The 17,180-nt window shown below is 39.5% G+C and overlaps 1 protein-coding gene across 1 annotated transcript; it reads right to left on the reverse strand.

Moving 5' to 3' along the window:
* Nucleotides 1–607: 607 nt before the first annotated feature.
* LOC117282858 lies at nucleotides 608–16,852 on the reverse strand. The gene is made up of 8 exons (XM_033754237.1): nucleotides 16,843–16,852; nucleotides 14,289–14,429; nucleotides 12,799–12,951; nucleotides 6,851–6,976; nucleotides 5,875–5,949; nucleotides 3,617–3,772; nucleotides 1,330–1,458; nucleotides 608–717 (listed from the first exon to the last, which is right to left on the reverse strand). Exons 1-8 carry the CDS (start codon nucleotides 16,850–16,852, stop codon nucleotides 608–610), a joined length of 900 nt encoding a protein of 299 aa, XP_033610128.1.
* Between the last annotated feature and the right edge of the window lie 328 nt (nucleotides 16,853–17,180).

The raw sequence follows: 17,180 nt of genomic DNA on the forward strand, positions 1-17,180 counted from the left end.
AGTCAGGTTATGTACAAGTATGTCTATGGGCTGAATGAATCATCAGGTGATGCACTTGCAAAGCACCTGGAAAACAAGTCACTGTTTATCTATGCTGTTTCAAGGTGAATAGTGTTAGGGTTTTAATGAGGGATCGTAACTTAGGGGCAGGACTCTGGGTCATACAGTGCTACACAGATGGCCACACTTCAGTCGGGTCTCTTACACCATGTTTGTACAAAAACAGGTTCAGTATTGAAATTCACTTCCTTTCCTTAGCAAACATCATTCAGTCCAGTTCCTTTGAACATATCCACTTCATGTTCATGTCCTCTATCACTCCATTCAGGTCCGTGGCCATGAAACAACTTTCAGAAATTTCATCCCTGTTCATGTTCTTTTCAGCCCTCGATTTAGGGTCTCTCATAATTTAACATTTGAATTCAATGATCCCAAGTCAACAATTTCTGTGTTAAGTTTCCATTATTCAAGACTTTCCTCAGTTCAGTTTCCAAATTCACTGCATCACAAAAATAATTTAGATGAAGTGTCTCTGGCTTCCCCCTCAAAAGCAAAATAAGCCGGTCTGTAACTTCAGGAACAATACTGTTACAGCGCGAGTTGCAGATTAGTCACAAGGTATCTGACGATACATCAAATTAAAGCCTCTGTTTGCAACATCAGTCCCCATTTCAGTGTCATCTGTTACCACAGTCAACACAAACGGCCTTGCAGAGGCTGCAAATAAAGAAATTCCTGTTAGCACACAAACACAAAACCACTGCTGTGTGTTAGGTAAGGAGATACGGAACTGCTTACAGCAGATGATAGCCCACTGCAGGGTGTTCAAATCAGGTTCGTGGGTCACATGTAAGCTGCAGTGAATATGAATATGGAAAGCCAGAACTAAACAAACAAACAACAAACTCCGTGACCTGTACCAACCGAGCGACCGCCGCTTGTTGGCGAAGTTAGTGCCGTGGTCTAGTGGTCAGAGTTCCTGCTTACAGATCTAGAGGTCCCGGGTTCGATTCCCGGCGCTACAGGATTTTTTTCTGAGAAGTAGTGGGTCTGGAACGGGGTCCCCTCATGAAGAAAATCAAGGAGCTATTTCAAGGAAATAGAGACTGCGGTCTAGAAAACTGAAATTAACGGCCATGGGGATTCGTTGTGCTGACCATATGACACCTTCTATCCGCAAAAGTTGGCCAGAGCTAAACACTGATTTCATATTTCACTGAAATCTTACACAAGCATCAGATTGATGAATTAGCATACACTCCACATAACTTGCTTACAAATAATTTTAAACGTTCTCAGAATATTTTGTACATACTACTGGAAACTTACTTGTGGTTGGTACCAATGCATTGCCACAAAATCTGTCAGTAGTTAGGCTCGTTCCACCCTGGGAAGGGTTTGGTATTACAATGAAATCAGCGGTGCATTGTTCACCACTCAGAGCTACAGTTGCAGTTCCTGCAAGAAATAGACAGGATCTTGGAGACAACCCAATGTACAAATGATCAACACAGAACGGTCTGAGGTGCCCTCTCTTTCTCTGACTGAAACACCAAAAGATGTACCCAGAGTTCTGCCCTCTATACATGGATTGAATTTATATAAATGAAAGATAAATCTAACACTGATATTCAAAAATCTTTTGTTGTGCCAAAATCAAATTGTGACATATTTCTCAAAACCTTTCACTGTGTCATAATACACTCTTAATGCAATTAAACTACAATTTGAAGTTTCTTTGGAGAACACTGAATTTCAGCACTAAGCTGAGAGAAAATGTGAATAGAAGAAATTTAACACTAAAATTATTGTCTTGGATCACTGGAACTTTACTTTCAAGAGAAAAAATTACATCTTGGGACATTAAATGTGGGTTCCACTGTATAAAGTCATGTATCTCATTAAGATATGCCACTTTTTATGAAATGATTGTATGATTTGACAAATAATGTATCAGCGCTCTTAATATAGGATTTTATTTTGTTTCTGAAAGAAACAAATGCTGCACTATATAATTAAATAATGATTTCAAAATAAATATCCAAAATTGTAATTAAATGCACAAAACAGCTAATAAAAAGTAAACATTTACAAAATTCTTTTCATGTCAGATATCAGAATGATTCCACAGAATTTAATATTCAAACAAACTTGACTTGACTGTTTTAACATAAAGAGAGGAAGGAAGGGAGGGAGGGATAATGATGTGCCAGGCAAATGAAAGGCATGAGTGAGGAACATGGGAGGAAGAGTGAAGGAGATAATGGCATGAATAGTATAAAGCAAAGTGCGAAAGGGGAGAGTGATGGGAAGTTAAAACAAAATTCTGAAGATGCCAAATCAGTACATGTGCTAAACAGTCAAGGCCAAGTGACAGGATATCCTGTATTCTTAACATGTACATATTACTGTGGTCTCAGCTTTGTGTTGGCATGCAAAGCTTAATGCTTTAATTAAACTGTATTTAATCTGTAGATAGCAACAGTACAGTTTATATGACAAATGAAGGCTTTTCATAGAATCTTCAACAGGCATTATCCTACCATTACTATATCTCTTATCTCTTGTGTCTAGAGAGAAGGGTGTGTGTCTGCTTGTTCTTCAAACATTTCCACATCATAGCACATATTTTGACCAAATTTAGCAGGATGATAAACGGGCCTCTTGGGGAGGTTCTTTAGCATTGCAAACTGCAAAGGTCTTAGTTTAAGAATTCCAAAAATATTTAAAACCTCCTGAGACAACAGACTTTTGCTTATTATTTCAGAAGCATTCATTCTAGCATGCTGGGGATTTTGCATTTGATAGAGCTTTGAAAAGCAAAATAGAACCCTTGCTTATTCGATGCATGTTTACATATACATGTTATAAGTCATTTTTATATACTGCCGTTCAATTCTCCAAAAATAAAGGCAACTTTAAAATTTCACAAAAAGGAGATGAGCTGCATTTTACCTTTAAAAAGCAAACCGTAATCTTTCATGCTTAATGTTCTACAGTATATATATCCCAATTCAAATAAAACCAATGGTCAACGAGAAATTAATTAACAAAACAAACTCAGTGGCCTGTAGTCTGCAAGTGAACTATACCAACTGAGCGACCGCCGCTTATCAATGAAGTTTAGTGCCAACTTTTGCAGATACTGGGTGTCGCATGGTCAGCGCAACGAATCCCCACGGTCGTTAAATTCGGTTTTCTAGGCCAGAGCCGCCATTTCCTTGAAATAGCTGAGTGGACCCCATTGCAGACATAGTACTTCTCAGAAAATCTGGACGCGAACCCGGACCTCTGGATCTGTAGCCAGGAACTCTGACCACTAGACCACAGAGGCGATTGAGGAGAAATTAATTAACATCATAAAATAACATAATGATTATTGAATGAAAAATGACAGTTACAAGAGTGTGAGGTTGGCTGTACTGCACTAATATCATTACATAGTTAACAATAGTTTGGAACAATGGTAGAATGACAACTGGCAGGGGGAAACTGAAGTGCCTGGAGAAACCCTGACCAGTGTCACAATGAATGCCACATGAACTGATATGGGCTTTAAACCGGATCCCCACAGAGAGAAAGAGGCACAACAAAATACTTATGTAAATATACTTACCAAGCAAATCTGTGGGCAAGACTTCAGTATCACCTGACACGGTGAAGGTGTATACATCGCCGGAAACCTGGCTCCACGTTATGCTGCAATATCCAAGCCCTGCACGAACAAACACTCCATAGTTCGTGTTGACGATCTGGCGTGTACCGGACTGATCTGTGCACACGGTGGCTCTGCTTAGCTTTGTGCATAACAAAACTGGAGCATGGGTTTATCGTCTCATGCACAGCAGAACCCTCATTTAACCTTCCCCAGTTTAATGTTGTCCCTGCGTTTAATTGATTGAGCACAATGCCATGAAGAGTGGGAGTGGAGGTATAGCTCCACCATTCTTGACCTCGGCACTAGATGGAAGTGAAGGGCGGAATCTTCCTCCTCTCCACATCATCCAGACCGGTTCTGGGGCCCAGCAAGCCTCCTATCCAATGGGTATTGAGGGCTCCTTCTCCTGGGGTTAAAGTGGCCAGAACTGAAGCTGACCACTCCCCACCAACTAGTGCCGAGGTCAAAAATACTTGGATATATAAATCATCTCCCCTTTATGCCTTCACGGCATAGTGCTTAATTAGTTAGGTAGACGGGCAACTTTACCTTACTTTATTTAATTTTAAATTTCATTGACCTCAAGTCACTAATCACAGTGCTAAATTACCTCCATTTAAGATACTCCACAGTTTAGTGCTCAGAACAAAACTTAACCCTTCTGCTGAGATATTTGACTTAAGTTAAACAACTGTATAGTGTGACATTCAACTTTAGTCCTTCTCCTTTCACTACATCATTCGACTTCATTCAATGGGCTATGAAAACACATTTTTGTTGCATTATTTTAAGAAAATAATGGGAGAAAATACATAACAAAAGGGCTGAATGGGGATCTCACTGTTTGTCACAACTACATGTGGTATCCTTCAGCACTCACAGAAATAAGATCTAGGTAAGATGTTCATAAGCGGCCTCCATAGTCTAGAGGTAACGTTCCCACCTCATGACTCGTAGTACGCGGGTTCAAAAACCCGGCAGAGGTCGTGGAATTTTTAAGGGTGGAAAAATTCAGGGAACAAGTCCTCCGGGAGGGACTTTAAGCCGTGGGTCTTGTGTCGTAGATTTACGGCACGTAAAAGAACCTCATGTCTCTAGGAGACCTCTGAGCAAAATTAGGCAACATTTCCCACCCAAGTAGCTTCCAGTTCCTCCGGTAGATGGGGGAAGTATTAGGTACCACTGCCAGAGGAGAGGGGACCTCTCTGACAGAAAGGGACTAACTATTAGATACCACTGCCAGAGGAGGTTGGAACCTCGCTGGCAGAAAGGGGCTGATAGTAAGCACCAGTACCGGTAGGGTATGGAGACAGTAGAAATTAAAGGGGCACGCACAATGGACCACTAACCAGTCTAAGTGCATGGGGAAACCCACCCCCTCAATACGGAATACGGAAAGATGTTCATAAAATTTACAATATTCCTGTGAACATAATGTTATAGCCCGTGTTTAATAAAAAAGGTCAAATCTGAAAAATCAGATACCCTTGAAGGTTAAGATAATTATTTACCAGCACAATACTGTTGTACTGAGCAGGCTGGGGCAGTAGTAGTGAATCTGAACTGAGATTCCAGCTACTCTCACTGAGGCTTGTCACATTTTGTTTCAGTCCTTCCAAGCAAATACCCAAGGCAGTTCAGTCAGTATAGCCACTGGTTATAGGCTGGGTGGCCAAGGAATATGGGTTCAATTCCTGGCAAATGCAAAAGATTTCTCTCACTGCACTCAGTCCAGACTGGCTCTGGGACCCACCCAGGCTCTTGTTCAATGGGTACCGGGGGCTCTTTCCCCAGGGTTAAAGGGGGCAGGGTGTGAATCTGATCACTTAACTTCATGTAGTGACACTGTTAAGAACCTGGATCTATACAGGCATTTCACCATTCATCTTTTTTAATTAAACAAAAAGACAATTTTACCTTTTACTTTTAACTTTTACCCTAGAGGCAAACTGTATACCACTCTGATGAGGCTCTCTTGCAAATTATTTTCAATTCATTATCACCAGTCACACTACAATGTGTTCCTCTATAATCTGTGATGCTGACAGTATGCAGAATATATCACAGAAAAGAAATCAACTTTACCATTATAACATCTTCATCATGACTACCGTAATTAAATGTGAAACATTTTGTAGAAAAATTCTTTGCCAATTACTAATCATTTTGCAGGTTATGCTACATGTAATGGTAAAACGAAGTTACATGTCACTTACCAACACCTCTACCATAGTTAAAACTCTTCACAGTGTCTGTAAGTGCTCTGTAGTACATGAGTGCACCAGCAGGAGCTGTGGAAACCAAATGCAGCTGTAGTAACACACAGGAACATTCTTTATACTGTACTTAAAATTCCATAACTAACATGTTTACAGTCACCATGTAATTTGGTAGATAGTTACCATTTCTTTGGAAGAGCATTTTTTTTTATTGCTAGTGGGGTGGGACTAAGTCCCTTGTACTGCGGTCACTTCTGGCCTATTGTACCAGCCCCAGATGATAGTTGAGGGTGATTGTTGAGCAATTGGTGGGATGAAGATTGGCAAGGGAAACAGAAGTACTCGGAGACAATCCGCCCCAACGCCACTTTGTCCACCACAAATTCCACTTGATCAGACCCGGGATCGTACCCGGGCCGCTGCAGTGGGAAGCCAGCGACTAACCGCTTGAGCTATGGCGCGGCCCTTTGGAAGAGCATACTGCCTCTATCTTCAGGGTGAAAGAGTAAGCTGAGCAAGTGCCCATGGAGGCAGTATTGTGTTTAAGACCTTAAATGTTTGTGACGATGTTACATGAATACAATTACTACGTTTCTGGACATTGTCCACCATCCTGTTTTTATTTCAAACACACAATATTTTGGAGACTGGATTCTGTCCTTGAAACTTGTAGGTTTTAAATAAAATAGAATGAAGGATAATGTCCAGAAACACAATAAAAGTATTGTGTTTGATTGGCTTACTCTTTGATCCTGAAGACGGAGGGAAACATTTTTCTCCAGTATATGAGTAGATTATATGATGTCACATATCAATAGTACCCTTTATGACAGATTGGTTCAGACATCAGACATGTCATTGGTGACATCTATGTTAGTGATGTTAAACTTTTTGGTTCAAATACGTGACACTTGATCAACCCACATCAGTCAGCGGCTTTAGATAGCACAAGCTTCCTTTGTTAAGTACCTACCACGCTCAGGACTTGCACAGTCTATCTGGCTGACCTTAATGTTCCACTTGCGACTGACACTAGCCCCTGTGCCAGCTCTGATGCTGAGCTGAATTGGCACATTATCTTCCTGGAAGTCGACATACACTGAAACATACAGACTTTGCTTTTCATCCTGTCATTCTTATTCTTACACTGTGTGCCAGCTGATGCCTCTCATGTGAAAAAGATCTTCACTAAGATTATTACTGTTTTGTGGCTGTGACACTATTTAGTGCTGGAAAGGGTCTTCTCCCTAAGCAAGTCACAGAAACTTGAAGGAACACAGAATTGCCCATGATTTGGTTATTGATCTTGGTCATGAAGCCCAGTGTACACGGCCCTTCTTATGGCCTCTTTCCTCCCATCTACATCCCATTTATTTATTTTGCCAATTCTCTCCTTCACTACACTGAATGCACTGGTCTAGAAGTAATGCTCTAGATTTCTATTCCAGAGGTGCTGGGTTTAAATCTCCCCCAAATCACTAACTATCCCGACTGAGAGATTTTGTGGTATTCCTCAGTCCCTGCAGGTAAATGCTATCAATGAATTTGAAAGAAAGCAGGCATGGTCTGATCGAAGTACCACAAAGTATAAGCTGAAGAAGCATCATTAAATAACCTTTCTCCCATACTCTATGCTCTAATTGTGCCTCTCTTGTATTGTACTGTATTTATTACACGTTCCAGCACATCCACACAAGGCTGAAGCCACTGGATACAGAACCTGTCACACCACAAGCTTGTTAAATTAGCAAGTAGTCAACAGAACAATGCATATAAATCCACAACAATAAATCAAGCATATGAAACCCTACACATCACTGCAACTACATAACCTACCATGTGGATATAAGATATATACAAAATTGGAACATGTACATGACAATAGATCAAATAATGGGTCATAGCTAAACAGGAAACTATCCCTAATTAAAATATTCATCTAAAGTGTAATAGGATTTAGTATGTAAAAAGGCACCTAAAGCTGCTCTAAATTGCATAATTTTATGGATTAACTCTTTTATATTTAAAGGAAGATGATTAAAAAGTTTAATACCAAAATAGTAAGGTCGTCTCTGGTAAGTTGTAAAATTTGTCTGAGTGCAATAAAGATCAAAATTACGTTTAGTATTAAGGCCATGAATGTGATATAAACCCATATTATTTGCAACAAACATCAATAAAGAAAATATACATTGGGACTGCAATGGCAAAATTCCCCAATCCCTAAATGAATCTCTACAAGAGTCCCTAGATCTCAACCCACTCATGGTTTTAATTATTCTCTTTTGAATTCTGAAAATTCATTCATTCATTTATTTCATTTCTGTTAATCCAGGCTGGTACAACCGTTGGATATAGAGGAAGTCAAAGAACATGCAGTCATAAAAAGATTTTGTCAAAATTAAATATAAGATTAACAAGCATACTATAAGAAGAATTGCCCCAAAAAATAATTCCATAGGACAAAAGTGAATGGAAATAAGAGTAATATACCATTTTTAATGTCTCTGTGGGCATAATGGGCTTGATCAGCCTCACTGAGTAACAAGCCTTGCACAATTTAGGCATGAGTTGGGATACATGAGCTTTCAATAGCTAATACCAAAAATTTCACATTTGTACTGCTTAAAATCACATTATTATGATAATTAACAGAAGTTACAGCATTAGAACTTGGCTTTGTCATAAATTGAACATGTTTAGTTTTGTCAAAATTTAGAGTTAATAAGTTTGAATTAAACCAATCATCAAGATTAGCAAAGAAAATATCAACATCATTTCTGTATTGTATATTATTATAACTACTAATAACTAAACTTGTATCATCTGCAAATAAAACTGATTTCACTGAGTTATTAAAAATTTTTAGGTAGATCATTTATATAAAAGAGAAAAAGAAGTGGACCAAGACTGGACCCCTGTGGGGTCATTTCTCATATTCACTCTGTACTTCAAAGTGGCCCTTCAAAGGGCCACTCTTTTCTTACTCTGTCCCCCATGACTTCCTTGTACCCCCTATGGGCAACTATGCATCCCAATTACTCTGTCCTTGGAAATGACATATTAAAGGTCCAGTAACATTTACACTAAAGACTTGTATTTTCTAGAATTTAAAGTCACATAGTCTGCTAAAAGTCAACTGATATTTCAGAAGAAAATTTCGCCTCCATTTTCAGGGTCGAAGAATAAGCCAGCAAGAAACTGGCATGAAGCAGGTAGCAAAGCAGAGCTCTGTTATGTTCTCCTCTGCAACATCGGCTGACTTTCAGAAGAAGCAGCTCTTCCTAACCATGGTTGTGAAAACTGGAAATCCTATATGGCCTTTACGTTGTACTCCTTATTCCCACTGGTTGCCTGAGGACGCTAGCACTTCATATCCCTACATTTGTACAACTTTCTTCTCGCTCAGCTGCTTCTCCTGCCCTGAGGATGAAGGCGGTAAATTCCACTGATGAAACATCACTATCTGTCTACCACACTACATGTCCTCAGATCCCAGATGACAGTAATCCTCACAGTCAGCGCTGCTAGGAATACCCTCTGTTGTGATCCAGTTCAGCAAACCACACCAGGCATTTCGGTACAAAAATGACGTTAAGAAAAACCACATTTTTCATATATAAATGTGATTTTCCTCATAACTAACTAACTTCATGGAGCTGAGTCCTTTTTGAGAAGTTGTCAGTTGTGCAGCTACTCAAGAACTTCCCAACATTTTATGGAACTCAAAGGTTCATTGTCACATTCACAAGAGCCCTCTACTGGTCCATATCCTGAGCCAGGTCAATCCAGTCCACACCACCTCATCCTATCTCTCTAAGATTCATTTTAATATTATCTGCTCACCTACCTCTTGTTCTTCTCAGTGGCCTCCTTTTTTCTGGCTTTCCCACCAATAGACTATATGCATTTCTCATTTATGCTACATGCCCTGCCCATCTAATGCTCCTTAACTTGCTCATTCTAATTATACTTGGCAAAGAGTACAAGTTAGATTTAACTTGTGGGAACATCCCACACTATCACGCATTTCTGCAACGCTCGCTCTTCACATCACTTTTCACCATCACGCGCGCTAACCAACCAGATTGCTTCAAACGTTCATATTTATACTGGGATCGCTACTAGCACGCATCTACGTCATTACGCGCGCTAGCCAATCAATTCTTCCTCCTCACTTTCGAGTTTGGCTCCGCCCCACCAACCAGTGTATAAAAAGGAGCAGCTTCGAACAGCTAACATCAGTTCATTCAGTCCGACTGCAGTCTACGATCAAGCCACACAGCAAGCAACTTCAGCCAGCAGGCTTCGTCGCCAGCGCTCGGTCTTTGGAGACATCGGCAGGCTGCGCCAGGCACGACTGCCTCAGCCGTCCGGCGCTCACACCCGACTCACTGGGGCACCGCGCCTGGACTTGCCGGTGGTCGTGTTACGGTCCGACTCACTGGGCATCTGGCGTAGCCACTGCCTCATGGCTCCTACGACCGCGCTCAACGACTAGCCTTTTCAACAGCTATTCACCATAACTAGCCTTTCTCCCTACCAGCGCGCGCCGCGCTATCTCTCCGATCAAGCATCTCAACAGTCACGGTCCTTTTCAGGGCCAACAAACTGTTCCGAAGAAGTGGGTTGTCATAGGAGTAATGACAAGACTACACACGTTGACAAGAGCCCCACAGATTACTATTCCCAAAAATATTGTTCCATTGTTACCAACTTAATAACACTTGAAATTCAGCTGTATTACTTTTATTAATGTTTCTAGCAAGGATAGTAATATTCTTAAATATTATGAGCTGCGTGTCATGATCAGAGAGTCCATTAATACACGGTTTAATGGTATAACTTCTTCTGTTATCAATAAATATATTATCTATCAAAGTGTCTGAATTATTGGCAATTTTTGTAGGGAAATATGCAGTATCCCTTAGATCAAGGGTCTCCAAACTACGGCCAGCGAAGGAATTGTTCAGAAATGCGCCAGTTGAACTAATTTTCCAATGAGTACTGGTAAAAAAAAATACTTATTCATAGATTTCAAATTCATTACTTAAGATTGTGTTTAAAATATATTGATATTCCATATTATGTTAATATTAATTATATTCACAATTTTACTAGTTCCGGACCGTATACTGAGCGGTATTTTTTGTACTTGTTCAGCCTCAATCGGCAGTGTCACTTTGTGGAAATGTAGGTAGCGTGAGCAGTTCGCTACTAGCCGTCTTGTTCACAAGACTTCTTGCAGTGGTGCAGTGTAATTGTAAGAGATCATCACCGCCGCCGGTGTCGTACTTATTACCATTTTTGTATTAAAGGCTAGTTATGCCCAATTTTGCTCTAACTGTTCCGAGAATTGGTAGCGAGGAAAATTGATAAGGCTACCGGAACTTTAGTCCATTCTACGACGGCCGGCGTGGTACAGCTATCGGTTACCCATCCCAGCCGACAAAGGATGTTTCCACAACGTTTCCTAGAGTTATTAATTTCTCATTTTATCCGGCCCGTTGAAAATACTGAATTACCTAATGTGGCCCGCATTTTGAAAAGTTTGGAGACCCCTGCCTTAGATTATAAGTATGTAACATGTCATCGAACCTTGATTTCCTATTATTATTTTCTAGATAATTAATATTTATGTCCCCACATAATATAAATTTCGAGTTATACCTATGAAGAAAATTAAGTATATAGTCTAGTTTGTTTAAAAAATAGTCATAATTGCCAGCTGAGGCTTTGTATATACAGAGAATAATTACCTTTCTCTCATTAAGTTTTAAGTGAATGGCTGCAATTTCCATGTCTTGTTCCTTACAATATTTTTGTAGATTTATAGTAGGAAAATTTAGATCATCTTGAATGAATATATATATACAAATTTTTAACGTCTTCCTACAATATCTTGCATCTAATTTATATTTAGGAATATGTGAAGCATCCATTTCATAGTCCGTTAGATGATGTTCTGCCAGGCAAATTACACTTGGTTCCTCATTTAATAAAGATATTATTAACTCATTAATTTTCCCTTTTATTCCCCTGATATTTTGATGAAATACACGTATCTTAAAAAAGTTATTTATATCATCGTTCCTATTACACGACTGATTACTTAGTCATAATAATAAATGTGCTTTTGTCTATTTGAAATTACTTCTGCCATAAAAATCCTTGCTTCTCGTAATGGTGGCTTTATTTTGCCTACTTGAGGTCCTGTCTTCTTGTGTCCTACCATCTGATATTCCACCTACTTCTTCTACTGGAACCGCTTGGTCCGCAACATGAGACATAACTTCTTCATTGTCTGATGTGGCAGCTTTAGTTTCTTCTTGTGTAATTAGATTATCCCCACTTGAAGTATAACTTATCCCATCCTCCTATTCAGTTTTCCCGTACAATGTGATTTGTTCTTCTATTTGTTTTTGAAACATTGTAGTAACAACATTAGCTATTAACAATCAAGTTCCTTCCGTCAAATGTGACACTTTTATAAGTTTTCCACCTCGTCACCACCTGCCTTACATGTTTCGGCTCACCACGGAGCCATCATCAGAGGCATTTATAGTAGAAAAAGAAATCACCAACACACAAAACTTCACTTTGTTAAAAATAGCCACGTTCCAGTTAATTAAAATAATTACAATAGTTAAAATTGCCGAGAGTGTCGGTTCACTAAAGGTTTTCCACACACCACGGTAGCTTTCTTATTTAATTCGTCGTTAATTCTGTAAAAATTATGTTTCGTTATTTGAAGTAAGAATTCTTAAAATTCCTAGAATTCTTTCCCGCTTGGCCCAGTCTTTTTTCTTCGGGATGTTGTTNTACAGTTCTAGTTACAAAGAATACATGGCATTTAATGCACTGTTTATGATCACAGAAATAGTTTGGCCTCCTGTTCCTTCTCAGCACTGGCACACTTACTGATACAGCAGGTACCCCAGTTCCGTGCACAGCCCCCAGATGCTATGCCTCCCAATCGTGTGCACTCCTGTCTTGAATAGCATGTGCCATACTGACCATTCACTCCAGTGCACTGGACATTTCTGAAGCGGATGACATTGAAGAATGAGAAGACTTGAAACACAAACAAATTTTCTTTATGTCAATCTGTGTTGCAGTAAACCTTCAGTAATGGAGGGAGAAGGAGCACAGACAATTAAAAAATCCAGAACTCTGGACCAATCCATATGGAGTGGCTTGGTTGCTAGACATTCCTCATGCAATTAACATTATGAGTGAAGAAGAAATATAATGCAGCAAAGCTGAAAGTGAATATTCAGAATGTTAGGTAAGGTTAGGGTTAAGGTTAAGGTTAAGGTTAAGGTAAATGAAAAGGCTGAGAATATCTGTACCATCGGTTGCCTATCAGACAGTATAGTTTAATTTATGAAGAATTCAATGACTATCAATTTAAGAGCAACTATGCAGTGTCTTAAAGTCCATAAATTATGAGATTTTATCCATTTTAATATTCTCCCATCTATGTCTATGTCTTACTGGTTGTCTCCTTCATTCAAGATTTTGCACTGAAACTTCGTATGTAGTTCCCTCCACTCCTGATGCGTGTTACGTGTCATGTCCGTCTCATCCTCAATGATCAGGATCATTTTAATAATGTTTGGTGAGGAGTACATGTTATAAAGCTCCTCATTACACAGATTTCTTGTTACTTCATCCCACTTCAGTCTAAATTGTTGTGTTGGCTGCTGCAATTAAGGGGTCGAACTGTCTTTTTCCTTTGACATCATGTAGAGTTTTGCTGTCCGTCCCAAATATGTCAGGAGAGATTCCAAGCAACGCACTTCTGTTCTACCAAAAAGGTAAAGGTAACGGTAAAGCTGTCCCTATGTTTAATTAATTAAGCATTGATTGATTGATTGATTGNGGTAAAGGTAACGGTAAAGCCGTCCCTATGTTTAATTAATTAAGCATCACTTCATGATGACAAGTCAAGGAGTGGAGGTACATCTCCACCATTCTTGACCTCAGCACTAGATTGTAGCGAGTCGTCAGCTTCACTCCCTACCTGCTTTATCTCTGGGGACAGAACCCCTGGTACCTACTGGATATGAGGCTCAGAAGACCCCAGATCTGGTCTGGATGCTGCAGGGTACCGAAAAATTTCTTGGCCTTGCCAGGAATCAAACCCCAGCCAACCAGCCCATAGTCCTTTACTACAATGACTGCCCTATCCCAGCTTTAATATCGATACAAAAACTTAAATTACACTTTTTAAATGTATTTTTCTATACTAATTGCTCTATGTTGATCAGTAAAAATATTCTTTAACAGCTTAAATGTAAGATTATAAACAAGTGTTTATGCTTGCTCCTTCCTTGGAAAAGTTTTCTGATATCACACATGAATCAGGGCGTATGCATTGGTGAAATGAACCCAAAAGTTGAACTTACATCTCTCATTACGGTCAACTGCAGTCTGATTTGTCCAGCTGCTGCCCGTTATACTGGTCTGGTTGGCCAAGCCCACAAGATCCTGCCCCCCAACAGCAGAGTAGAGAACCAGAAGCCACAGGAACCACATCACCACACCAACTAGCCCAGAAGACAAATCACCAGTGAAGCACCACACTTACTGTGCCTTATAGTCTTGGGCTGTTTGCCTATCCCATTAAATGTTCTAGCTGGAGTTTCCTTCACTTCTAATTAGACCCAAACTGTATTTCATTCTGCACTCAGTTTTATTTTCCTCTTATTTGCATTCCCAAACATATTTAACTAACATCACAGATGTTTACAGATCTCAGTAAATAAACAGAACAGTGCTTGCAGCAGACACAAAACTCTGTATGCTGTGATAATGGAGAACTGAAACACGTTTCCATATAAAGAACACAAATATGTTGTCATAACGGCACAACATTAACACATATTGGGAGTGGCTGTTTCAAGTCACAGTTAGAATATGGTCTTGATAATGGCTTCCCATAATTTTCTGAGAAAACAGCAGAATAGTACAAATATACTCTTCTGTAGAACCAAACATATTTTCAGTAGGAATTTTAACATGGACAAACATTGTTTCAGATTAGCACAGTAATGTGTCAAAATTATATTCAGGAACTCAATAGTTCAAATCCCAATTGAGGCATATCTACTCTAAACGTTTTTCCTCATGGCCTACAATAGTCACTAGAAAACTACTTTATAGCAGTCTATGTACAGTTTCTTCCATGTCTCCCCGTACCAGTCATTCTGGCTTCTACACTCTGCCTCAAAACCAATTCCTAGAAATGCCAAGCCTTTTTATAGTAAGTGCAGTTGCACAAAAGAAACCTACAGAACTTCCTCAAATGACCACAGAGGACAGAAAATAGAGATCTAAACATGGCTGCAGCTCCATACTAGAGTAGGAATCTTAAACATTACAAGCAAGTACAGATGGAAGAATACTAAGCACAGAAATAAATATCTTAATAATAATAATAATAATAATTTTCATCATCATTGCCTCTTACAATTTCAGGACAGCATCTATAGGATAGGATCTCCTACAGGATCATCATCCTTTAGGGTGACAAAACTTGCCCCACTGCCTAATTAAGCACTACACCATGAAGTCGTAGAGAGGCAGAGAACTAAACAGTCTTCACTTTGGCACTAGTTGGAGGTGAGTGGACAGGTTCATGCCCCAAGCACCCGGTACCCATCAAATAGGAGGTTGTGTGGACCCCAGAGCAGGTCAGGACATGGTGAGAAATCAGAAAACCTCTACTCATACTGGGAACTGAACACAAATCCAGGAATTTGGAACGGGATTCTTGAGTGGAAGAACGTGGTTCCTCCCTGTTAAATCTGAAATTTTCTGTGATTTCCATGATGGGTTGTGTATGTGATTCCTTATATAATCAACAATAATGTAGTCTGATGTTATGCTCACAATTTTCATGTAAAGAGCCTAATTCTGCTTGCATCCTGTTTGCATATAATCCAAGCTTCACTGCTATTAAGTCACCCTGGGATATGTTAAAGTCTTGTGAACTCCACTACTTCAGTTCTGAACGCTCGATTTATTGTTCCCATCGGCCTGTTGTAATTTAGAACATCTTCAGTAATATATGTAATTTTTATAGCTCATCAATTGAGTACTGGAGTGTACTACACCAGTCAATAAAAATCTCCGGAGAACTAGGTTTGAAGTTAGGGTATCCACTGCAATTAAAATGTTCACTAGGGAAAAAAAAAAACACAACTATAAATCTCACACCTGCAAGTAAAGTAAACCTACAGAAGTAAGTGGAGACAGTGAACACAAGTCAGAGCAAGTTGCACATTAATAAATTTAAACATAAATTGAGAAGGTTTCTTATAGAAAACTCTTTTTATTCTGTTGAAGAGTATCTAGGTAGGAATGATAAATTTTATCTTGGGGTATCCCAGTAATTACAGCTTTTTATCCCAGTTTGCATTCCTTAGTTTCTTATATATATATTTTAATTTTTATTTATCTTAAGACAATCTTATGTAATATATCAGTGTAATCTACTGACAATTTCTATATCCAATGGTTATGTACCTGAAAGGATCGATGAATGATAATAAAAATAAATAACAAATAAATCAGGAACGCTCCTTATCTCATTTTTGCCCAAAGTGGAAATAGAACTTTCCAGTCCATCTTGGCAAAATGCCCAAGATACAGAGACTGTGCAAACTTCATACGTGTGGGTATGGCTCTGAACCAGGTTGCAGTCCCCATCTACAGGATGAAGGGGGTGGAGTCCCCACATTCTTAGAGCTGAACAGTGACCACGTGAAACCATGTGTAAGAACTGTGAACCAGTCATCTCATCCACCAATCAGAATCCAAGAATTACATGTTGCGTCTCAGTTTCCCATGGCGGTTACTGTGCACAGTGCAGTCTTCTAAACTGTAACACCACGTGGTTCAGAGAGAGCCAATATTTCAGAGAGGCATATTGCCTCCATCTTCAGGGTTGAAACTCACCTTCTCGCATGCGTTAGTGTAGTTGGTTGAGGCACTATGCTACAAGCCAGAAGATCGTGGGTTCATTTCCTAATGAGATTATTGGATTTTTTCAATTTACCTAATCCTTCCAAGCATATTATGGCCCTGAGGTAGACTCAGCCTCTAACAGAAAAGAATACCAAGGATCTTCCTGGGGGATAAAGTATGGCCAGTGCATAAGGCTGATAACCTCACTGCCATTTATGAGCCAACTGTCTATAAATGTTGGAGCCTCGACCTCTCACAACCCTAAGGCCTTTATAGCCTGTAACATAGACAGCTTTACCTTTTACCTTTTTATCTCTGACACACCAAAA

Source organism: Cryptotermes secundus, unplaced genomic scaffold (assembly GCF_002891405.2).
Source record: "Cryptotermes secundus unplaced genomic scaffold, Csec_1.0 scaffold261, whole genome shotgun sequence".
In the NCBI taxonomy this organism is placed as follows: Eukaryota; Metazoa; Arthropoda; class Insecta; order Blattodea; family Kalotermitidae; genus Cryptotermes; species Cryptotermes secundus.